Raw genomic sequence first — 22,424 nt, forward strand, 5'->3', positions numbered from 1 at the left:
GAGAGAGAGAGAGAGAGAGAGACCTGGAGCTTTAAAAGAGCTTTTTATTGTCTTTTGTAAACATAAACAACATAGCCGGCAACAACTCAGATATCCCAAGAGACCGATGGTTAAAAAGAGAGACCTATATGCATGGAGAGAGAGAAAGAGCATTAAGGAAAATAACACTTACATATATTAGACATCTCCCGCCAGTGTTGTCATTTGCGGATTTTACGGCTTTTCTCTTCTCTTTCACCAAAATGGAATCAAAATGAACTTGGCAACACTATTTTTTAAATACGAGTGGAATGCTTGGAGAAATTAGTCAAATCATTTCAAATTTTTCATTTATACATACATAAATTGAGACACAACTAAAAAAAGAAAAGAAAAAAAAACAAATTAAAACATTTTTTTGGGCTATTTTACGAAATTTTTTCAAAAATACAAAAAAATATTACGTTTTACCGTCGGTTAAGTCGGAAGTACTTCTTTACATGTGAGTACATATCTACATTTGTTTCTACATTCTACGATTGGCATTGTGACCGATTAAAGTGACCAAACTAAGCAAAGAGCAAGAGTTCCTTAAAAATAAATTAAAAAATTTATTTCTAGAAATGTCTGATGCAGATTTGGATGCCCTACGTGCCCAGCGAATGTCACAAATGCAATCGCAATATGTAAGTAAAAGGATGTCACTTGGCCATCTGACAAGGATTGGTTGGATTCACACAATGTTAACCCTTGTGTGACTCATTCTTGAGCACTTTGTTGTTGTTCCGCCGGTTGGCACCTGGTAGAGAAATGGTCATCATCGATTAACCAGTAAACTCTTGTAATTTTTAGGGCGGCGCCGGTGGCAGCGATGGCGACAAACAACAGGCCCAACAGGAGCAGATGCGCGCTCAGGAGGAGATGAAGCATTCAATACTGTCCCAAGTTCTCGACCAACAGGCACGTGCCCGCCGTAAGTCCTGAACTAGACGAGGGGGGAAAATAGACAACATAATTAATAATTATATTTGTCATTATCAGTTAACACTTTGAAAGTCAGCAAACCGGAAAAGGCTCAAATGTTTGAGAACATGGTAATTCGTATGGCCCAAATGGGTCAGGTGCGCGGCAAACTGGATGATGCACAGTTCGTTAGCATTTTGGAGAGTGTCAATGCCCAAATGCCACAGAGTAAATCCACCGTCAAGTACGATAGACGTCGTGCTGCCATCGATAGTGATGATGATGAGGATTATGGTTGCTGATTTTGGTTGATGTCCTGCCTGCCCTGCTATTACCTTCCAAGAGGTTATACCTAAGGTTTCTCACTGATGATATACCCATTTATTATTTTTATTAAATTAAACAAAATCACAAAAACAATGCACACTCACAAATGTATACACACATAACTCGGAAGCCTTGTCAAGCCTCAAACCAATCTGGAGAAAGGCACACCGTAATTTACATACATACATATATAAAATGTCTATAAAAAGTCTACAATGGAATACAGAGCTTGTGACTGCTGACAGTTATATGAATCTATCTATGGCCAAAGCCTCAGTGAATCTGCATAAGAAAGACAGAGATAGCAGACAGGGTTTTATATCAAATTAGTATGAGGACTTGTTTACCAATTTATTTGGATACCTCGTTCAAATGAGGGGAATAGTTGTAGTGGTAAAGCTACACAAATACTTTATGAAAGAAATATTTATTTATTTTGTTCGTCAGCTATTACAATTTTTTTTTTGTATTGGTTGGGAGACTTATTTTTTTGATAGGGGTTAACATAAGACTAGATTGTTCCTTGGCTTAATGGGAAAAATTGCTCTAATTTATCGACTACCACTCCATACGCTTTACTCTTTCTTCTCGTGGCCTTCCTCTTCGGACTCCTCCTCGGTGACCAGACAATCGCCGCAGAAAATGGAATACATGATGAGTGAAAGGAAACCGAGGGGCAGTCCAAAGATGACAGTGGTCAGTACGGGATTACCCTGCCACATGTCCTTTAGGGAGCGCCGCACCTCGAACAGGGCACGATTGAGACGCACAAAATAGGTATCACCGCCATATGCAGTCGCGCTCTCATTGCTAATCGATTCCAAGAACAAATGCAAGGCCTGCGGGGTCATTTGCATTGGATCATCGTCCGGAATGTAATGATGTTGAGTTGTGGAATTTATAGCTATTAAATGTGGAGTGGGCAGTTGGTCGAGTATAATGGAATGAGCTATCGAAGGTTCACCGATCTGTAAAACAAAACAAAACATGCGATTAGACACCATTGCAGGATTTCTTTTTGGCAATAGACCTACCCAACCGAATTGGAATTGGTCATGATAGCGTGGTCGATGCTTCCTTATCACACCCTCAACCATATCACGGAATTCAAGCTCATGGCTTGCAATTTGTTGCAGTTTGTCCTCTTGCACCACAGCTAAAACCAAATATTTTTTGGTCTTTAGCAACTGATGGATATTAAAGCGTGTGATTTTTGGGAATAGTACAAATCTCTCCACATTCACCCACTGGAAGATGGTCTCATTGACCTCAAGAGGATCCATCTCATGAGCAATATGACCATGGGGATAAAAATGATGCTGTTCCTCCTTGTAGACAATCACCGCTGGCAGCTTCTCGAAATCGAAATGCTGAGCGGCCACATCTTCACTTGTGGCATAGAAAAATCCATGCTCCTGATATCCTTCGGCAGCGGCATAGTAAGTATCCCATACAACGCCCTCTTGCTGGCCCACAAACATAAAGAAAATCGTATGCGAACCCTTAAGCATGTCCACGCTTTCAGTTCGGGTGACTAATTGCACCGGTGGACCGGACATGCGCAGGGCATAGTCAACCAGTTCGTCCTTGCTACGATCTCCACTGTAGCTGTATTCCATATTGCCCTTTATAAACATTATGGTGGGATACACTCGTACTTTGAATTCCCTGGCCGCTGCCGGATATTTGGTGCAGTCTAAGCGTCCTACACGTACGTTAGTGGCATGAAGAGCTTGGGCCACCAGGGCAAATATTGGCTCTGTTTTCTTGCAATAGCCACACCAAGGAGCATAGAACATGACCAGCCACTGACCCTCATGTCGAACATCAATGAAACGATCGCTCAGTTCCAACACTCTAGACGATATCACTGGCGATCCCAATATCAAGAGCAATGCTAATTGGAAACAGATAGGGGGAGGCACCTTAGCAGTTTGTCTGAACAAAGTCATGACTAACCTGATGCACTTACCGCTCAGCAGGATCCAACTCCAAGTTGTTTTCATTGTGTGTCGCTTTATCTTTCTCTTCTGCACTTTGCTATTGCATGCTCTTTCAATGGAATCACACCGCAGCCAGCTCAGCCACAAGCTTAAGATATACAGACGTGCACCAACATCAATGCTGTCCTAATTTAATTAAGTTTACTTTTTTCTTCTTGTTTTGGATACCCTCAATTGGGGAGTATCTGGTCAACCCAGAGATGTATCTGCACCGGGAAGACGCCACTACTGGTTTGAAAAGCCTAGCTCAGATACGGATTGTGTTCAACGCAAAGGATGCGTAAATTTATCCCTTCAATTTACACAGCATTTATGGGGCGGTCAAGTTCTATTGTTTAATTATGTACAAATTAATTTAATTAAAATTGCAAATTTTTCCTTGTCTCTTCTTCTTCACAAAGCTAGCAAACTATCGACGGTACTATCGATAGTATCGATTGTTTTACTTTTTTTCGAAAAACCGAGCGAATTCCCTGTACTTAAGCGAATTGGCACTGCTTGTTGAAGCGAATAAGCATTTCGTTTATTCTTGGTGTTGTTGTTTTTATTCTATTTTGCCTTCTTTACCAAGTCTGTTCTTAAAAAAGAGATTATAGAATGGAAGAGGAAATCAACTTGACCACCGCCCATTTAAGCGATGTCTTAGAGAAGCTACAAATGAGTAAATCAACAGGAGACTTGAAGAGTCGCAATGAAAAAGTGGCCCATTTGATAAAACTACACATTCAGCACATGAAGCGGACCGTCACTATGAGCCGACCGAGAGGGCAGCAGCGTACCCGGAGGCGCTTCAGGATGCTGCGCTCCTTCTTTCTGCGGCAACTGATAGAGATGCAATCCAAATATTTGCAAATGTATGCCATGTTGCGCTTGAGACAATTCCAGCTAAATTCGACAAGCCAGTGCACGGATGAGAAGAGCACGGAAGAAGTGCAGCAGGCCACCAAAGAATATTCAACATCGGAAGCAGTGGATCAAACTGCAGTAAACGTACCCCGGCAACGTCAGTTCTTTGAACATCTGATGCCAAGCTTCAGTGACAAAGAGTTTCTTTCCAAGTTGCATGTCACGCGGAGCACTTTCCAGACCCTTTGCCGGCAATTGTCATCGACCTTACGATCGGCCGAAGATTTGCAGCCTCCGCCAATTGTCACAGCCAACAAATGTGTGGCCCTGGCTCTCTATTTTCTGGCCAGCGGCGAACGTATATCCCTGATAGCCGAAAAATTTGCTCTGCCGCGGGCCAGAGCCATTAAATGCCTAAAGATCTTCTGCAATGCTGTCATGTCCGGCCTGGGCAAGGCATTGCGCCGTTTACCTCAGATGAAAGTGGATTGTGAAAATGTGGCGGCTGGATTTCAACGGGAAAGCAATATGCCCGCAGCATTAATGGGTGTACTGGGTGTTTGTTCTATTCCTATTAGAGCCTCTGGTTATCTGCTAATGGAGTTTCTCCTCGATGATCGCATGCTCTTTCGTGAATTACAACTTGGCAATGGCAATAGAGCGGCAACTTGTTCTCCGTTAGTGCCAAGCTTTGCAGTCATCCCAAATACGTTGACATCCCTGCCCAAGCGTCAGATAAATGAACGACGTATTCCGGCCTTTGTCCTAGCCCCCGGCGATCAGAACTATCCAATGCGTCCATGGCTGCTGCAGCGCTACGCTGAACCGGAAGCACCACATGAACATGACTTCAACGAAGTGGCCGACCATCTTTACGAGCTAAGCGATTCTGCCTTACATCGCTTCATGTCACGTTGGCATTTCCTCAGCCAGCCGCTGGATATTAGTTTCCAGACGGCATCCTGCATTATTCAGGCGGCAGCTGTTTTACACAATCTCCTCGAAGAACTGAGCGAACCTCATTTGCCAGAGTGGGGCAACAAGGTCAAAGTGTCGCAATTTCGAGCAACACATCCAATGCAGACGCCGCCTTCAGAGGGTTATGAAGATGACTCGGAACTTGTGGAACGAGCAATGGATGTACGTGACTTTCTTGCAAGAACCATAAGTTCTACAGAAATTTAGAATTAGTCTATTCGTTAAATTAAATTCTAAGCAAACTACTCGATAATAAATATTTTTTAAAACGAAGACAAATGTCAAATACATTAGAAAAATGTAGCATTGTTTATTTTTTTCCATCAAATGAACATAAAATACGAGTCCTCCAATCACGGTGGCATATCCATTTATAGATTACTTAGTACAGACGCTGGGGTGGTCCCATGGAGGATTTGATGTGCAGGGAACGCACGTTCTGCCAGTTCTTCTTCAACAGAGAAACCAAGAAATTGATCGACAAGTTGACATTCTGGGCAAGTTCATCTTGTTTCATGCCCACATGACCGACGGCCACGGACAGACACAGAACCTTCTTCATTTGGAATTTGATGGTGGATTTAACCTCCTCAATTTTGCCCATCATGGATTCCTGATGCGACAGCAGACCAGGGAACTTGCCGGCCTTGTTAAGACCAGGACCCAAGAGACGGGGAATCTGCTTGATAAGCGATTCGGAAGCCAAGAAAGCATCATAGGATTTGGCCAATTTCTTAACCAACTTCTTGTTCTTGTTCAGCTTCTTGAGAGCCTCGGCATCCATGTACTCGACGTTGTTGGCCTTAGCTTCATCGCAATGCTGCTGATCACCAAGGATGCACACCTTCATCTTTGGGCGGGGAATGTGCTTCAACCTAGCGAAAATCACAGCAGAGGAAATGCAATAATTAGATCTCAATTGCAAAGACGAATCGTAATAATAAAGTGGGTGCAAGTGAAAAAAAAAAAAGAACTAAGGAGATTGAGCTGGTAAAACTTACGGAGCCCTCGGAGGAGCCACAAACTGGGTTTAAATTATAAACTATTGGGCGGTCAACCACCACCAGCAAACCGTGAGGTAAGGGTGGGGAAACCTACTCATTTTGTTTTTAAGACCCTGAGTGCAGGTCCGCCGAGAGCTGGCGGTTCTCGACTTCCTAAAACTATCTGACCCACTTGTCTCAAGTTTAGGTTTTTAATTCTATCCAACATACTTGACGGTGCCAGAGAAACGCTTGTCCTTTTGGGGATCGTAGTTCTTCAGACCAATTTGGAGTTCCACTGTCTCCAAAAAGCCACGCTTCTTCTTAGCCGAAGCCTCCAAGAGGCCGCTGACGCCCTCAAGGAGCGTATCACGAGAAACCTTTGACCTGAAATTGGACAATGAAATTCCGAATTATTTACTATGTCTCGGAGAAAATATGTAGACGAATTGTTTAAAAATTGTGCAAACAATTGCAGCTTTTATAGTAGTTGCACATTTAAACACAAAAATTAGTTTTACTCTAGCAATCATTTCCAAACTGATATGGACATGGTTGTCGGTCACAAAAAGCTGGTTTTAGATTGCCAAATCCTTGAAATATTCAATTTATCAAATTAATTAACTTTATAGCCGGAGATTGGCATTAAAATTTGTTGAAAAACTTCTAGGATTACTATAATATTTAAAGATTTATATTTCTTTAAGTTTTATCAACTCACGTCATGTCTACACCTTCCGAATGCCGTTTCACGAAAGAACGAGTAGGAGCGAAACGCTGAGGTCGGAAGTACTCGGTGTGTTCACGTTCGTTAAGGTATCGTCAAGTATTCCGTTTCATAGAAACGGAACAGCGGAAAATGAAACACGACTATACCACATTTGCTTTTCGAAATAAATACATATGTACATACATACATAAATGCCAAGGCTTACGAAATACAATTACAAAAAAAAAAAACTGTCACCCTTGGGATTACTTGTATTACATTTGGTTTCTTTGTAGCAAAAACCTAATTGTTTTATAACAAAAATATTTTTCACGATGTATGTACATTTGTACATGTGTATATCAAATAAACAAATTGGAAATGTGGATTGATTAAAGTCAATTCAGTGCAGACAAAGGTTATAATGAAGCTCCAAGCGCTTTAAAAAGATCTTAGTTAGAAATTGCTAATGGTTTGTACATTACGGGAAAAGTCTTTCAAACTTTTGTTTCAGAGTACACTGTTCCAATTCTTCGCTTATAACCGTTGCTATAACGTAATGCACAATGATGCCATACTCATTGTTAAAATTTATTAGTCAAGAATATTTTATGAATCCCAGAAATCTACACATACAAAGCTCCTTACCTCTTCGAGCTTATTATTTATTTTATTAAATTTAATTCAACAGGTATTCTTAATTTTAGCATGTTTAAAATTTGATCTGGCAATTTATTAGAAAAGAGATGTTGCCAGATGCGGCAAAAAACTTCGCTTGGCCAAATTGAATAACAGAACCCGAATTCCAAACAAGTGAGAAAGAGAGGGCACTATTGCGTTTGCGTGGGGCTCATGGGGGAGTCAAACAAACATTTTGTTCGCCGTGTCTAGGTGCGTTTATTTTTTTTTCTATAATCTTTTGCATTTCTGATTAACAGAACTCTACCAGCTTAAGTGAATTTCGTGGAATTATATAATTAACAAGAATTCATAATTGTTTTTCGATCTTCAGCCGGCAGGTGTCAGAGAAAGGAAAATTCCAAGAATCTCCAACTTCTAGTCCCTGGAAGATGGCACGTCTCGTTGAGAGCAATGTAAGTTACGAAATTTCAAAATTGCACATTCTCATAATTTTTTATGTAATTTCTTTTTTGCTTCTTGCCAATTTCATAATCATAAAATTTTGAGTGTTGGCACAATGATACACCAGAGATTCTTTTTAAATGACGTCATTTGTCTATTTTATGCCAGCAGCCTGACAAAGACAATAATATACATAAAAATAAAGATTACATGACATCTCAGTGGTTGTTGGAGCCGGTTAGCTGGGCCCAGTCTCCACATTGGGATGGGTCAGTGTCACGGACAAGTGGTTTTTATCTACCTAATTTGAAGGTCTTATTGTTAGTTTAAAATGCAATTTGTGCATGCCGCACACAAATGTGTAAACAAGCACTTTGGATTCACAAAAAATGAGTGAAATTTGGTGCACCAATCAGCTGTTTCCAGTCCGTGAAGTTTCTCTTACACAATAACTGCTGTGGCTTGCTTTCTCGCCCTCTCTTTCTCATTCCGTCTTTATCTCTTCTGCTTGGGTATGCCACTAAGCAGACAACTGGCTTTTTTCGCTTGTCATCGTTAGTAAAAATAATAAAAGACAAAAAAAAAAAAAAAAAACCATTTGTAATAAACCGGGTACTACAGTGGCTGTTCAAATATTACATACACAATTTAATAAACTGCGAGTAATTACTCCCTTCATTATCTACATGTATGTTGATCAATAATACATATTCAATGTTCGATTAATATTCGTTTAATAACACGCACACTTGTTAAAATACTTGCCGATCTCAGTGTAACTCGCTTACTCGGCCTGACTCGGCATCTCTTTAGCTCTCTCTCTCTCTCTCTCTCTCTTTGTTCCCCCCCACTCAATGTTGAGTTAACCGGCAGTGGGGCTAGCTACTACCTACCGAGCTCTCGCGGAGACTCCACGCGTCTACTTCATTTCAATTGGAAATTGTGCGACTTGGCACACGGTTCGGTTTTGTTTTTTTTTCGTTTTTTTGGGGGAGTCGGTCAAGTTCATCAAGTGAGAGCGGCTGCAATTCAAATTAGAAATTAGTAACAAAATTTGTAAATTAAATAACTAAAAAGCAAGTGCAAAACATAAAATGACGGAAATCGATGTAAGTTAACAAGGGAATGCTACCACTCTTTTTTTCTCTCTTTCTCTCTATTGCGCTGCAGGCCAGCTGACAATATGTTTATATTTCTGACGTCACTAATTTTTTTTTTTTAAATAGACTTTCGCAATGTGCATACATATTGTATATATTTATACATACATTTGTTGTTATTATTTTTTTGATACTACTCCAAAGTTGGACTGCAGTTTGAGGGTCAATGGGGCCAATGCGTATCGCTTAACCCTAATATTTTGTGGGGCTTCAGCAAGCTAGCCAACTAAACCAAATGAGTTTAAAAAGTTAGTTCGTTAGGGGGGAGGGGAGGACTGAGATAACGTGCGATTTCATGTGTGTTTTATTTTTTCCATTCTCAAATGGTTGTTTCCATTCAACCCTGCGACCTCTAATCAGCAAACGCAATTTTTGAATCACGTTAGACTATTTCGCCTAATACTATGTACATATGTATATATTTTGATTGTGTAACAAAAGTTTACAACTAATTGTGATTGTATGTATGTATGTGTGATGTACAGTTGCATCAACTAGCTTAACTTATGTATGTTTTCATAAAGTCCTTAATTCTGGCTAATAATCTTCTTTACATTCTCATTTCTTAGTTTGTACCAATTGCTGTGGGCGTGGTGGCCGTGGTAGCCGGTGCCCTGATTGTGCATTATTTCCTTAACAAAAAATCAACGAAACCCAGACGGGAACCCAATCGTACTGCCCGCCTACGTACTCTAGTCGATCCCAATGATAAATATCAGTTGCCATTGATTGAAAAGGAGATACTCAGCCACGACACACGACGTTTTCGTTTTGGACTGCCTTCCAAGCAGCATGTCCTGGGATTGCCTGTTGGCCAGCATATCCATTTGATAGCCACCATTGATAATGAGCTAGTTATTCGTCCATATACTCCAATATCTTCCGATGAGGATGTCGGCTATGTGGACTTGGTGGTTAAGGTCTATTTTAAGGATTCGCATCCCAAATTCCCGGCAGGCGGCAAGATGACACAGTTCTTGGAGCAAATGGAGATCGGACATAAAATCTCGTTCCGTGGTCCATCCGGACGTCTGCAGTATCTGGGCAACGGCACGTTCTCCATCAAGAAGTTGCGCAAGGATCCGCCCAAGCATGTGACAGCCAAACGTGTTAATATGATTGCCGGTGGTACGGGTATCACTCCCATGTTGCAGTTGGCTCGTGAGGTTCTTAAGCGCAGTGACAAGGATAAGACCGAATTGGCATTGCTTTTTGCCAATCAGGTGAGGATTCAATTCACAATTTTAGCTTAAAGCAATATCCATACTAATTGTATATGGTTTTTTTTTTGTTTGCAGAGCGAAAAAGATATTCTACTGCGTGCCGAATTGGATGAATTGGCACAGAAGCATCCTGATCAGTTTAAGGTTTGGTACACCGTTGATAAGGCAGCCGAAGGTGAGCTCCTGGAAATTATATGCGCAAATCACTCAAATCAGCGGACTCATCTATCATTGCATTTCGTTGTGTACACTAATAGTTTGTGTTTAGGCCACATTTGGGATAACCAATTGAAAAATCGCTTAAAATACCAATACAAGGGAAAAAAGATAAAAGAATCAAGAAAAGATTGAATATCTGGGCCCAAACACGTTTAAATATTTAAATGTACGCTCCAACACAATTGAGAACTTAACGTTCAAAAATTCATTATCAAATATTGCTTAATTTATTTTCACTATCTTTGTGGGTCACTTAATTCCACGAGTACGATAAACAATTCAAAAAAAAAAAAAAAAAAACACTCACGCCGATTTCCCAGACCAAGCATTACTTTTCGTCTTTCACATTTGTCATTCCGTCGTCTCATTTGTAGTTGCGAATCACAAAGCATGATGTTACACAATATGTTTAAAACCAAAACAAAAAAAGCCATCTATTATGTTAAGAATTTGTTTGTGTCTGCCTCCCTTCGCCACATGCTGCTGCTGCCCTCAAACGGATGCCGCGTCCGGCGCATGCGCGCTTCTTAGCCTGGTCCTACAACACTGGCCATGTTAATGATGAGATGATGCGCGAGCATCTCTATCCGCCCGATGCGGATACATTATGTCTGCTATGTGGTCCGCCGCCCATGGTCAACTACACATGTATACCGGGTCTGGAACGATTGGGCCATCGGTCGGATCAGCGGTTTAGCTATTAATGTGATTCTTCTCGTCCCACCCCCTCCACTCAAAATTCATCAGCCAGACAGCATAGCTAGTCATTCTAGTTTAAGCCATACTACTAACTAAGCAACTGCAAAACATTGGGAGTGATAACACGCACGCGTACAGGTCTTACAGCTTTTTGGACCCCAATATTATATACATACCTCAAACGTGAACCATTTTATACTAACTCCCGATTGTGTATACTCTCTTTTCTCTATATACAGGCTGGGCATATAGCGTTGGTTTTATCAATGACGAAATGATTGGCGCCCATTTACTTCCGGCCAGCGATGATACGATCGTCCTGCTTTGCGGACCACCACCCATGATCAACTTTGCCTGCAATCCGGCTCTGGATAAACTTGGCTATCATCCGGACACACGATTCGCATACTAAACTTAACAGAGAGAAGATTGAAGTTAATCCCAGCCACAGCGATTTGTTTTTCAATGTTGTTAATTTTTTTGGAGAAAGAATTTGCATTTCTGTTTTATAATATATCATTTTCATTATTATACGTAAAAGAAAAACGCTCGATCCACTGATAAAGTATCCAAGAATACTCATTCTGATCAATAAAATGTGGAACCAGAGAGGTATGGGTGTCTGCCTGTGTGTGTGTGTGTGTTTGTGTGTGCGGTTGTGTGTTGGGCTTTCGATGTGAAGAATAATGCCAACATTATTTTGCAGGCCATTATTGTTCTTTGTTTGCTTTCATTTTCTACAAATTATATAGACAAATAAAATAAAAAGTCTCTAAAAGAGAAATATCAATTTACATGTATTTAATTTTAATTCATTTCCAATTTGTTGTCGTTGAACTTTAAGCTGACCCCACATCACATCGATTTCGAATTGACAATTCATTCTAATTTAGGCAAATTTTACATCAAAGGTTTACGTTAGGGGCGAGGATCTATTTTATTTAACATTTCTCTAGCCCAAGCCAAAATTCAATCATAAGAGATAGCTTCGCAAGATGTAATTCAAAACCAAGAAGGATTTCCATGATTGTTAAAAATGAGACAATAATAATATGGCAAAACCAACAAAAACTATACAATCATTAAAGTTTCCTTTTTCTATAAGCAATCAAAAGGTTTACGCTAGGGGCGACGATCTATTTTATTTAACATTTATCTGGCCCAAGCCAAAAGCCAAAGCCAAGATGTAATTCAAAACGAAGAAGGATTTCCATGACCAAATTGTTAAAAATGACACAATGACACATTTTCATAACCAAAATAAGTGTCATGAGTATTTGAAACGAGCCAAATTATGGGCCAGGTCAAGAAGTATGAAACGAAATATTTCATTGGAATAACTTAGCAATATTTGTATTTAAAACACTTTTGTTAAAATAAAAAGTGGCTTCCATGTGAGCCATTTAAAAAAACTAGCTAAAAATATTATATTTATGGCAAAACCAACAAAAACTTTACAAATTTTAAAGTTTCCCTTTCCTATAAGCAATTTCCCGGGTAAAATGAATAAAACATTTAGTTTTTAGGTCGTACAAAGACCAAGAAATAATTGGCCAATTTTAAGCATTTTTGAAGCCACCTTAATATTTAAATTTTTAGAGATAGATCAGAATTTCGAAGACGTTTTGAGGGTCCAAGTAGGCCTATTACGGCGGTCCATTGCAGTTATCAGATGAAATTAAACTTTGAAAAAAGGAGAATAAAAACTTTTGTTACATGACTTTTTACTCTATAGCTGGTAAATATAGATATATATATGTACATGTCGGGGCGTAGCCTGTTTTATTTAAATCACTCATTGTCTTTTTATTGTTTTTTTGTACTTTGCACTACTTTCACTTTTTTACTTGTATTTTGAACTGTACGGCTAGTTCCCGGGGAGGTTGTACACTTAGCTCTCTAGCTCGAGGCCCCCCTTTATATAGGACCTGACCTGAAGACAGCTCTCAACATTAGTTGCTAAGGTTGTTTAGATGCTCAACCAACTAACGCACTAACTAGTAGGCTTTGACTTATTAGTCAGGTGTCAGTCTGCAAACGCTGCTGTTGTAAACTACACAATGCGCTGACACCTGACAATTCTCAAAGCACCATAGTAGGCTTTGATTCATTCTCCGACATATACTTTATAGGGTCGGAAAAGCTGCCTTTTACATACATTTTAGCGACTTTAATATACCATTTCACCCTATGGGTGTATGGTATAAAAATGTTGACTCCACAGCAAGAGCCTAAAAAAATGAAGCAAGTAAGTCGACTCGTCGACTCGGGTATACCATACACCAGGTGAAACAAATTTTTTTAAATTTCGAAAACCAAATGTACATATGTATGTCTATTAAATTGTTTTTACATGTTTCATAGTATGTGCTATCTCGCTCACTCTACGAACACACGAGCACTCTAGCGCCGCTACTAGCCAACGGCCAATTCTGGCCTTGTGGACCGCGTAGTAAAATACGTTCATACGCATATTTTGCATGTTTCTAGTCCGATTTCAATAAAATTTGGTAGTTTTGTAGAAATAGATAAGAATAATTAGTCTGCCGAATTTGAATGCGATAGTCAAAAAACTACAGGAGGAAATCGGTTTTTTCTTAATTATGGAGGCGGAAGTGGGCGTGGCAAAATATGAAAATATATATACTCTGCGCGAATACTAAGCCAGTATACATACTAAATTTGGTGACTTTAGCTTTGTTTGTTTTTGATAAAATCAGTTTTGTTTGATTTGCGGGGGCGGAAGTGGGCGTGGCAAAATTTTTAAATAGCCAGTTTCTGCGCGTCTATTAAACTAGTCTGCACACCAAATTTGATGTCGGTAGCTGTCATAGTTTTTAAGAAAATCAGTTTTATGTAAATTCCGGGGGCGGAAGGGGGCGTGGCAAAAAGTTTACACAATTAGTTTCTGCGCGCCAACTAAACGAGTATATAAACCAAATTTGATGTCTCTAGCTGTTATACTTTTTAAGAAAAACAGTTTTATGTGATTCCTGGGGGCGTAAGGGGGCGTGGCCGAAATTCCAATTAACTCTGAACATGTGCATACTACACGAGTATACATACCAAATTTGGTGGCTCTAGCTCTTATAGTCTCCGAGATCTGCGTGTTCATACGGACGGACGGACGGACGGACGGACGGACAGACGGACATGGCTAGATCGACTCGGCTATTCATCCTGATTAAGAATATATATACTTTATAGGGTCGGAGAAGCTTCCTTCTGCCTGTTACATACATTTTGGCGACTTTAATATACCATTTCACCCTATGGGTGTATGGTATAAAAACAATCTGGATGGCCCCCCATATCGAGAAGCTGCTTTCTACTTTCACCCAACATTCTACAAATGTGAAAATTCCATTAAAATACAAAAACGGAAAGAAAATGAAGCCAATTTCAATAGTTTCTTTCTTTCATTCAGTTTCACAATTTTATTGAGTACAAAATATGGAATAATCGGCTCTTTATCAAGTGGTTTTTGTCTCGAAAGATCACCGAAATTATTTATCAGCAGCAATTCTTGTCGAGATTACATTTTCAAAGAGTATAGAGAGTGTGTGGGGTTAGTAGTAAATACACAAAAAAAAACCTAGACTAATCCATTTAAAAGTGGCTGAGCTAATGCGTTAACCAAAAGTTAAACTTAGTTTAATAATCCGTAATAAGCGTCATTAAGTTAATTAAGTGACAGTGACAAATCAGCGCAAAACCTATTGCATATGCATATACATATATGTGTATGGTTTAAACATTAGATGGATATTTTGTTTTAAAATTGACATTTATGTAGCTATATATGTATATGTATTTTTAAATGATTTCATTTATTTTGTTGTTGCGTGGTTCACAGAACATTTATGGCCTAGACAGTAACGGAAATGTGGGGTGTAGGGCGGGGGGGTTTATAGTGGATGGTATAATATAGTGGGCATAGGTTACATTGGTTTTGTTCTATAAATACGTAATATTAAGATACATATATAAGTGGAACAGAGTTGAAAATTTCTTTATAACATTTTAGATAGTTAAAATTATTAATGTTAATATTAGCTCTATATATAGTAGCCCGTACCACTGTGGTTAGGTTTTGTTTTGTTTTTTTTTTTGTTGTTATTTTTTTGTTTTCTTCTTTTTTTTTTGTTTTTAGATTCGAATGCTGCCACCGCCGCTTTTATTAGTTTCCCCTCCACAAGGATGTTTGTTTGGAAAATATTTTAGCTGTCACTTCTCTATCTTGTTTTTCTTTCATCGAATTCTTTTATATGGCAATATATATTATATATGCATTCATATAAAATTGTCCTGTTCAACATCCTGACAATGGGGGGAATCATCAATCATCATCATCCTACCCTTCCCTTTATCAGCCTATCTCCAATTATCCTAAGACTACAACATTATACATAATTTGGGAGGCTGGCGCAAATGTAGCTAAATACTAGGCTAAAATACATTTCATCATGGCAGCAAAGGTGCTAGTACTTTTAAATAAAATATTAAATATAGAAAAATAAAAAATTTCAATGAGCAATAATAAAAAAAAATTACCCAAATAAAAAAAAAAAATTATAATAAAAGAAAAACACTTAAAACTTATAAAACAAATTTGCTTTAGTTTGAGGATTATTGGGCGGCGGCAGTGATGTGGTGGTAGTTGCTGACGATGATGATGTAACCGATGATTCCTGCAGTTGTTGCTGTTCCATTTGATAAGCCACACAAAGTTTATCCAATTGTTCCTTGGTTAATTCAATAGACTCAATGCCAGTTACTTTCTTATATCTGTGTGGTGGAGAATATTTCATTTTAATAACTCGTATAACAATAATTTCATGAAATATTTCTCGTTTACTTCTCTCTATTGTACTTTTCCCGTATGGCCTGTGTGTTGAGCTCCTTAGAGTTTTTGTGTGTTTGCCACAACTGCAGCATAACCGTCTTGAGATCAGCCAACTTATATGTGGTGATCTCTTCCAATTTCTGTGACCAGATATCCATGCCCAACATGTGACGTGCCAATGCCAGAGATGCCGATGATATAAGTGATGGCAAATATTGCAAATATGGATCCCCCTCCATAAGAGATAGCTCGCACAGGAACTAATTGAAGGAAACACTTTGTGTTAAGTACTGAATTCGAAATATATCACATATTCCCTTACCAGAGTCAAATATTTAAGCCTCTCGGGCATATCACTAAGCACTGCATACGTATTGACAAAAACGTAGGCCGTCGGAGTGCACAAATCAAAGGATAGAACCTTCAATATGACCTGCTCCATGCGTAGCACTTGAACCTTGGTATAGCTATCATCGGTGAGAAAGACAAACTCACCCACCGCTGGTGGATAGATTTCCTCGTATTTGCTATATACAAAAACGAAAACAATTTGATTAACATTGGCTTTTAAACTAGTTTCGATAGTTTACTTTACTTACGCGGCAATGTACATGGCTGCAGTGCCAACCAATTGCAATTTGGAGCGCACCACCGCCATTTGGCTGAGGAAGCGATCAAGATAGGAGACAGATAGATACAATGTCTCTGTGTCCAGTTTATATTCCTCGGATACCTCAACCAGCCAATCGATCAAAATCGAACGCATATTATGATTGATGTCCCTTTGACGGCGCATATATTGTGCCTTTGGGCGATGCTTTTTCTGCAAACATTAACACATCATAAGAGCAAAAGGTAAACATATAAATAAACACAAGCTTGGCGATTGATTAACTATTAGTTGCTAGTTAATATAAAGTCTTAAAAACTATTAGAAAAGGAGTATTCTAGCTTAGATTTTGGACATTTTTCAAAGCTCGGAATGAAATGACCAAAATAATAACTCAAACGTCTTTCTTATTCCATTTGCTTATCTTTCTCTACTCTCAGAGGACTCACTCAACATCAATGATATTTCCAGAATGAACTAGGATGTGATGAATCAACATTATGATACAAAGAAGTGAAAAATGGATTCAAACAGGAACACAAAATAACTTTACTAAGGGTTTTTGCTATTCTCGGTATGGCTTGATGTCAGGGAACTCAAATTTTGTCGCACAGTGTAATAAATTAAGCTTGAATTAGTCATAAATTTGAAATTGCAATTAAAGTACCCAATTCAGGGAATAAGTAGAGAAAGTTAAAACCCAATAAATTTATATTTTATGTTTCTTTTTTTTGTTTTTTGTTGTGGTCAAAGTTCTTGTTATACCTCCTCTGCTAGATTTACATACATCTACATATACATATACAATATATTTGTATGTGTGTACACAATTTGCTTATTCCGGAGCTAGCCAAACTTCTCGTACATTACTTTTCCCCCGGGGCTAGCATCGACTTGGCGGCGGCGGCGGCAATCGAATTTACCAATTTTTATTTGTTTATTGGTTATTTCGGTAGGTACGTGAGAGGCATGCAAAGATTCCAACGAAACGGCGGCATCGGCGGGCGCATAAAAATCTCTTTTTGCACACAAAAGCGTTCACATACTATATGTATGTGCATGTGTATGTGTATATGTACATATATGTACATTAGGTGTTTATTTAATGGGCCAGTTTAACGTTTATTGGACACGTCAAGCGCCGCCAATTGAGAGGGACATGAATACAATTTGTGCTGTTGCTGCTGGTGGGACCGAAAAAAGATTTTAAATGCTATTAAAAATATGAGAAAGAAAAAGATTTCCCATAATAGTTGATTGAATATTAGGAAATAATGACTCAGAGATTGCTTTACATATCCCTCCCTTCCCTATCTAGTTTTATGTTTGTTTATGGCACTTTTTGGTCAAATGGTTGCCAGGAGTTGGAAATAAACAAGGCAACTTAAATAAACGAAACAATATTATTAGCCACGGCAACCAAACATAATTAAAGAAAGCAAAGTAAATCAATTTTCTACGTTTGCCAGTTACATCTCCAATCTCTGCCCTCCAATAATGACGCTGCAATTGCCCATTTGCACTCAGGAGGATCTCAATGAGGTCCTTAAGCTACGGAAACGTCAACAATTTGAGGAGGAGCGCAAGAAGCGCATCTTTAATACCAAACAGCGTATATTTGGAGTAAGCAGTCTTAGAAATCTATCATCATCTACTAATCTAATATCGTGTCAAATTTAGTTGGATGTGGACACCTTGGAACATCAGATTTTGGAGAAAAAACAAGAGCGAAATGCCCAAGTGAAATGGAATAAAAGCCACGATGAACTGGAACAGTTGCAAAGGACATTAATTGGCGCCAAAGAAAAGGAACAGGAAGAGGAGAAACGTCTCGCCGTATTCAATTTGAATTATTATCGTTCACGTTTTCAACGCAAGGACCAGAGGCGGGAATTTGACTTGAATGATCCTGATTCTTTGAGAAAGGCATTACCTTCGCGTGTGGCTGATAATGATGTAAGATTGGGTATTTCCTGCGCCCAAGTGTTCTCCGGTGAGGATCTATTTAATCAAGATCGCAAGCAGCGTCAAAAACTGCAGCAACGCGCCTGGCTGGATCAGCAAGTGAGAGAGAGCAAAGCGGCCGAGGAGGCTCGTCGTCGGGCCGACAGTCTCATGATGGAGAAAATTAATTCTAGGGAAATGCATCTCGAAGAGATGGCCAAATCGCAGCATTTGATGCGCAATCAAATAGTCCAGAGAATACGTCAATACAATGCCAATTTGGCCAAGCAAAAGGAAGTGAATCGTGAACGTGTCAAACGTGAGACTAACGAGGACGATATGGCCGAGATCTATAATATGCTATCAAGTGATATTCTCACTGAAAATCTTGCTGTGGCCCAATCTTGTACTGATCCCAATCGAAAAATTCCCTTTATGTATCGTGGCATGAGTGACGAAGAGTTGAAATCCTTTCGCAAGGATCAAGAGCAACAATTGGTTGATATGCAGCAACGTAAAACTGAAGCCCAACTCGTGGATAAACAATGGGAGAATTATGCCATCAATTTGGATCGCACTCTAGTCCGCAAGCAGATCGAAGTGGGTCGTCGGCGTGAGGCTCAGCTGGAGGAGTTGCGGCGTGCCAATGCCGAGTTGGCTTTGCATCAGATTAATCAACGCAAGGAATCTTTAATTCTACCAACAAATCCAGTAACTGAAGAGTTCTATGATCAATTCAACAAGACGTCACGTTAAGAAAATTAATGTGGAAATAAAAGGATATTAAATAAATTCCATGATTGACTTTTCTTAGATTGAAAATAAGTACAGTTTTCATTGCTAGAATAAAGTTGTTTATTATTTGGTAAACTGTTTTCCTTCAAGGGTTTTTCAACTGCTCAAGAAGAAAAACCACCTAATGAGATACTCTGCTGTGTGTGTGTGTGTGTCGTTAGGGCGCGATAATTGGTATTTCTGACCGGGGATTGTGCTATAGAAATGGCTATTGACTTGAGTTAACTCACGGGACAGGATGCACATGCACACACACACATACAAAATGTGCATTCTCCCCCGACCGATGACAAACACATGACGACAATAAAAGCAAAGACATACATGAAAACGAAAAAGACGAATGGAGATAAAAAGAGAGGCAACGAAGATCGGAGACGCTCGAGAAAACCCTAAGCAGCGATGCGTGAAGACAGAACACACATTTATTCACGGGGAGGCGCACTTAACATCTGGATAAGAAGTCGGCCCCCCACCCTAATTCCCCGTCGTCGTTTGCCTGACAAATGACACACCATGCAGGACTCAATTGGTCCAAACAAAAGTATTGATTCATATATTATTTGCTAACTGCATTTTGATTATTCTATCTTGTTTTTGTACTTACCTCACTCTCTTGGAAGTATCTTAAAATATCCGTTTGATATTGCGTCACTTCAAAGAAACGCTGACGATCATTCCGTGGTGGCACTTCACGGGCCATTAGCATCTGCTGCCCATTGACATCCTTGTGAGCATCCTCCTCGATGGACTGAACACCGCCAATGGAACGATCCAATGACATTGGTGACAAGACATCAGTTACCGACATTGGCGTACCATCCAAATCGTACTCTTGTTGATTGCCATATTCCCTATAGAGAGAAAGAGAGCAAAAGATGTAAAGGAATATTTGGAAAAAGCATGGGATCAATTTGATTCTCCTTACTTGACATTGTCTATTATTTGATTCTCTTTATCGATTTTGGATGAAACCGCTGGTGCTGCTGCAACTGTCTGTTTCGGAGGTGCTATTGTCACCTGAGTATCGTAATTATCCTCATAGACAGTGAAATTTTTAAATTGATCCACCACAGACGATTTTTTAGAGCCGCCAACGGCGGCATAAATGGCATTCTCATCCGATGACTTGATGGGTCCAACTTCCCGCAAAACCTAAAAAAATCAAAAGAAAGGTGTAAAAATAAGGATTCATAGTTCTTAACCTTAAATGTGGCAATTCTCGAAAAATAAACCTATTACTTTTAGTATGGGCAAGAAGAGCGAAAGTGAGAGGTTGGATTTCAATAATTAATAAAGCTAAAAAGAAAATATGTACTTTACAATATACAATTGGACAAGGAATGACGTAACCCCATGGAGTTTGTATTTCTAAAAACACTTTTGTGTTTTTAATTAAAATAAATAAATAGTAAAACAGAAATGATGAAGGAAATACTTGATTCTATTAATGGAGGAATGATAATCTTTATCTTTATTTAAAGTTCAAAATCCAAAGTTCGCTTTAAGCACCCTTTATTCCAGCTGCAATCCCTTTTTAATTTAAGCTGTTCCTTGGAAAAATCCTGTTACGTGAGCGGGGGCACCTACGTACACATACCACTGCATATTCCCAAACACTTATGTGTGTGTGTCTGCACGTATGCACATTTGTTTTTGTTGTTGGTATTGCGCGCCTTTTAATGGCTTCCTATCTGTTGTCCCTGTCTTCCTTTCACCCACACTCTCTTGTTTGGGCGGCTATGTATGGGTAATTGCACTCCTTTTTTGTTTTTAGCGCGCCAAAATAGTTTCAATTATCTAGGTACTTGCAATTTCTAGGTTAGGTTCAGTGAGAAGTCACAGGAAAGGATAGAAAATGTGCAATATCATTTCATCTACTAAGCAAGCGCAACCCTATCAAATACACAGACAAACACAGCGAGCGAGAGCGCGATCGGGTCAGAGAGAGAAAGAGAGAGAACAAGCAAGACAGGGAAAGTGACATCAACCACCGTTTATCCAGGCGCGTCGAAATAACAGCAGCAGCTGCATTAGAATGTGCGCAATGAAGGAGATAAAAACATAACATAAATGTATAGGCTTGCTGCTAGCTAACCTAGGTTTAACTATGAGAGGGATGGAGATTTCATTTTCAAAACTTACCGCTTTTCCGCCTGGGGCTGGTATTCCTCGGGCTTGCTGATTGTTGTTGTTGGAATTGAGGACCCCAAAATATTCACGAGGAGCCAGCGCTTGCTTCTCTTTGATCACGCCAAGAGGCTGCTTAGAAGACATGACTGATTTTTCTTTAAGAGTCACAACAGCAGCTGAATTCTCCTTCTCGTTAATAATATCGCGATGAATTTGAAAACTGGCCATTTCGCTTGATAATAATGTCCGTTTTTATTTTTTATTTCTCTTTCTCTTTGCTCACGCACACACAAACACTATTAAAATGGTGGCTTTATATTTGCGTTTCTCTTCAATTTCTTTCCTTCCTCTTCTTCGCCTTCGTCTTCTACTTGGCGGCTTACTGAGCGTCGGTCTGCGCTTCCTCCGCTGCTTTATGCTCCGCTTTTAACACACACACACATACACAACACACGCGCAAAGCAGCATTAATACATAAAGCAAATTTACATTTATGACATTAAAACGAAAACGCAGACGCACACACAATTTTTTGAATCTTGATTTAGATATTTGGCATTTTAATCTCTCGTTAATATTTTGTAGAATTCGACAAACTGTCCGTAAGCACCGAACACCCTGTCCTGTCGAGATAAATTTTAGAAATGATTTACAAATTTTCTTTTCCTTTTTCCTTCGTTTGATTCTTTCCCGGTCATTCAGACTAGAGATGGCAGACCAATCGATAACACATATTTCTAATATATCGATATTTAGCAACGACTCATTTTGAGCCTTTTACAAACAGTAGTTGCGATCACCCGCGTATTTTAGACCAGGTGGCAGCGCCACAGAATCTGCGCGGCAATATCGTTTTAATTCGAATGTAAGAGGGAAAGAAGAAACAAGTAAGACAGATAGTTGAAATATTTATTTTTTATAGTT

General features: G+C 39.3%; 7 protein-coding genes across 12 annotated transcripts; 4 read left to right on the forward strand and 3 right to left on the reverse strand.

Moving 5' to 3' along the window:
* The first annotated feature begins 352 nt into the window (after nt 1-352).
* On the forward strand, nt 353-1,490 carry PDCD-5 (programmed cell death 5). 2 transcript variants are annotated; one of them, XM_068293862.1, is made up of 4 exons: nt 353-481; nt 601-665; nt 832-952; nt 1,021-1,490. In XM_068293862.1, exons 2-4 carry the CDS (start codon nt 603-605, stop codon nt 1,242-1,244), a joined length of 408 nt encoding a protein of 135 aa, XP_068149963.1. In that variant the 5' UTR covers nt 353-481; nt 601-602; the 3' UTR covers nt 1,245-1,490. The 2 variants fall into 2 exon arrangements, with proteins under 2 accessions (XP_068149963.1, XP_068149962.1); XM_068293861.1 differs by lacking the exon at nt 353-481 and having other exon boundaries at nt 517-665.
* A 187-nt stretch (nt 1,491-1,677) lies between these two features.
* Tmx3 (Thioredoxin-related transmembrane protein 3) lies at nt 1,678-3,685 on the reverse strand. Its single transcript, XM_068293672.1, has 3 exons — nt 3,242-3,685; nt 2,304-3,166; nt 1,678-2,237 (listed from the first exon to the last, which is right to left on the reverse strand). Exons 1-3 carry the CDS (start codon nt 3,273-3,275, stop codon nt 1,845-1,847), a joined length of 1,290 nt encoding a protein of 429 aa, XP_068149773.1. The 5' UTR covers nt 3,276-3,685; the 3' UTR covers nt 1,678-1,844.
* A 118-nt stretch (nt 3,686-3,803) lies between these two features.
* On the forward strand, nt 3,804-5,631 carry LOC137579841 (uncharacterized). The gene has a single exon (XM_068293671.1). It carries the CDS (start codon nt 3,870-3,872, stop codon nt 5,301-5,303), a length of 1,434 nt encoding a protein of 477 aa, XP_068149772.1. The 5' UTR covers nt 3,804-3,869; the 3' UTR covers nt 5,304-5,631.
* Nucleotides 5,383-6,884, reverse strand: RpL10Ab (ribosomal protein L10Ab). Of its 2 annotated transcripts, XM_068293674.1 has the most exons (3): nt 6,801-6,884; nt 6,311-6,466; nt 5,383-5,971 (listed from the first exon to the last, which is right to left on the reverse strand). In XM_068293674.1, the coding sequence occupies exons 1-3, from the start codon at nt 6,803-6,805 to the stop codon at nt 5,479-5,481; spliced, it is 654 nt and encodes a 217-aa protein (XP_068149775.1). In that variant the 5' UTR covers nt 6,806-6,884; the 3' UTR covers nt 5,383-5,478. The 2 variants fall into 2 exon arrangements, with proteins under 2 accessions (XP_068149775.1, XP_068149776.1); XM_068293675.1 differs by lacking the exons at nt 6,311-6,466; nt 6,801-6,884 and adding an exon at nt 6,098-6,231.
* Nucleotides 6,885-7,606: 722 nt separating this feature from the next.
* Nucleotides 7,607-11,966, forward strand: LOC137579984 (NADH-cytochrome b5 reductase 3). 4 transcript variants are annotated; one of them, XR_011032911.1, is made up of 6 exons: nt 7,607-7,679; nt 7,801-7,882; nt 9,601-10,254; nt 10,330-10,429; nt 11,005-11,310; nt 11,412-11,447. XR_011032911.1 is itself a non-coding variant. In XM_068293895.1 (5 exons), the coding sequence occupies exons 2-5, from the start codon at nt 7,859-7,861 to the stop codon at nt 11,582-11,584; spliced, it is 951 nt and encodes a 316-aa protein (XP_068149996.1). In that variant the 5' UTR covers nt 7,612-7,679; nt 7,801-7,858; the 3' UTR covers nt 11,585-11,966. The 4 variants fall into 4 exon arrangements, 2 of the variants coding, with proteins under 2 accessions (XP_068149996.1, XP_068149997.1); XM_068293895.1 differs by lacking the exon at nt 11,005-11,310 and having other exon boundaries at nt 7,612-7,679; nt 11,412-11,966; XR_011032912.1 differs by lacking the exons at nt 7,607-7,679; nt 7,801-7,882 and adding an exon at nt 8,804-8,980.
* Nucleotides 11,967-14,981: 3,015 nt separating this feature from the next.
* On the reverse strand, nt 14,982-22,181 carry CycA (cyclin A). Its single transcript, XM_068293754.1, has 7 exons — nt 21,513-22,181; nt 20,296-20,522; nt 19,975-20,221; nt 16,618-16,841; nt 16,341-16,545; nt 16,031-16,278; nt 14,982-15,960 (listed from the first exon to the last, which is right to left on the reverse strand). Exons 1-7 carry the CDS (start codon nt 21,726-21,728, stop codon nt 15,765-15,767), a joined length of 1,563 nt encoding a protein of 520 aa, XP_068149855.1. The 5' UTR covers nt 21,729-22,181; the 3' UTR covers nt 14,982-15,764.
* Nucleotides 18,126-19,328, forward strand: LOC137580080 (RIB43A-like with coiled-coils protein 2). The gene is made up of 2 exons (XM_068293994.1): nt 18,126-18,251; nt 18,309-19,328. Exons 1-2 carry the CDS (start codon nt 18,126-18,128, stop codon nt 19,326-19,328), a joined length of 1,146 nt encoding a protein of 381 aa, XP_068150095.1.
* Nucleotides 22,182-22,424: the final 243 nt, after the last annotated feature.

Source organism: Drosophila tropicalis, unplaced genomic scaffold (assembly GCF_018151085.1).
Source record: "Drosophila tropicalis isolate 14030-0801.00 unplaced genomic scaffold, ASM1815108v1 contig_805, whole genome shotgun sequence".
Lineage (NCBI taxonomy): Eukaryota > Metazoa > Arthropoda > Insecta > Diptera > Drosophilidae > Drosophila > Drosophila tropicalis.

Excerpts from the sequence above, each read along its gene's own strand:
- RpL10Ab (XM_068293674.1), bottom strand. Across the intron at positions 5,972-6,310 it reads CGTTTCTCTGGCACCGTCAA|GTTGAAGCACATTCCCCGCC; the intron begins GTATGTTGGATA and ends GATTTTCGCTAG.
- PDCD-5 (XM_068293862.1), top strand. The coding sequence starts at position 603 with ATGTCTGATGCAGATTTGGATGCCCTACGTGCCCAGCGAATGTCACAA. Across the intron at positions 666-831 it reads CACAAATGCAATCGCAATAT|GGCGGCGCCGGTGGCAGCGA; the intron begins GTAAGTAAAAGG and ends TGTAATTTTTAG. Across the intron at positions 953-1,020 it reads CCAACAGGCACGTGCCCGCC|TTAACACTTTGAAAGTCAGC; the intron begins GTAAGTCCTGAA and ends TGTCATTATCAG.
- LOC137579841 (XM_068293671.1), top strand. The coding sequence starts at position 3,870 with ATGGAAGAGGAAATCAACTTGACCACCGCCCATTTAAGCGATGTCTTA.
- LOC137580080 (XM_068293994.1), top strand. The coding sequence starts at position 18,126 with ATGACGCTGCAATTGCCCATTTGCACTCAGGAGGATCTCAATGAGGTC. Across the intron at positions 18,252-18,308 it reads CCAAACAGCGTATATTTGGA|TTGGATGTGGACACCTTGGA; the intron begins GTAAGCAGTCTT and ends TGTCAAATTTAG.
- LOC137579984 (XM_068293895.1), top strand. The coding sequence starts at position 7,859 with ATGGCACGTCTCGTTGAGAGCAAT. Across the intron at positions 10,255-10,329 it reads CATTGCTTTTTGCCAATCAG|AGCGAAAAAGATATTCTACT; the intron begins GTGAGGATTCAA and ends TTTTGTTTGCAG. Across the intron at positions 10,430-11,411 it reads CGTTGATAAGGCAGCCGAAG|GCTGGGCATATAGCGTTGGT; the intron begins GTGAGCTCCTGG and ends CTCTATATACAG.
- Tmx3 (XM_068293672.1), bottom strand. The coding sequence starts at position 3,275 with ATGAAAACAACTTGGAGTTGGATCCTGCTGAGCG. Across the intron at positions 3,167-3,241 it reads GAGTTGGATCCTGCTGAGCG|CATTGCTCTTGATATTGGGA; the intron begins GTAAGTGCATCA and ends GTTTCCAATTAG. Across the intron at positions 2,238-2,303 it reads ACCAATTCCAATTCGGTTGG|ATCGGTGAACCTTCGATAGC; the intron begins GTAGGTCTATTG and ends TTTGTTTTACAG.
- CycA (XM_068293754.1), bottom strand. The coding sequence starts at position 21,728 with ATGGCCAGTTTTCAAATTCATCGCGATATTATTAACGAGAAGGAGAAT. Across the intron at positions 16,279-16,340 it reads GGCTTAAATATTTGACTCTG|TTCCTGTGCGAGCTATCTCT; the intron begins GTAAGGGAATAT and ends TCCTTCAATTAG. Across the intron at positions 15,961-16,030 it reads GAAAAGTACAATAGAGAGAA|ATATAAGAAAGTAACTGGCA; the intron begins GTAAACGAGAAA and ends TCCACCACACAG.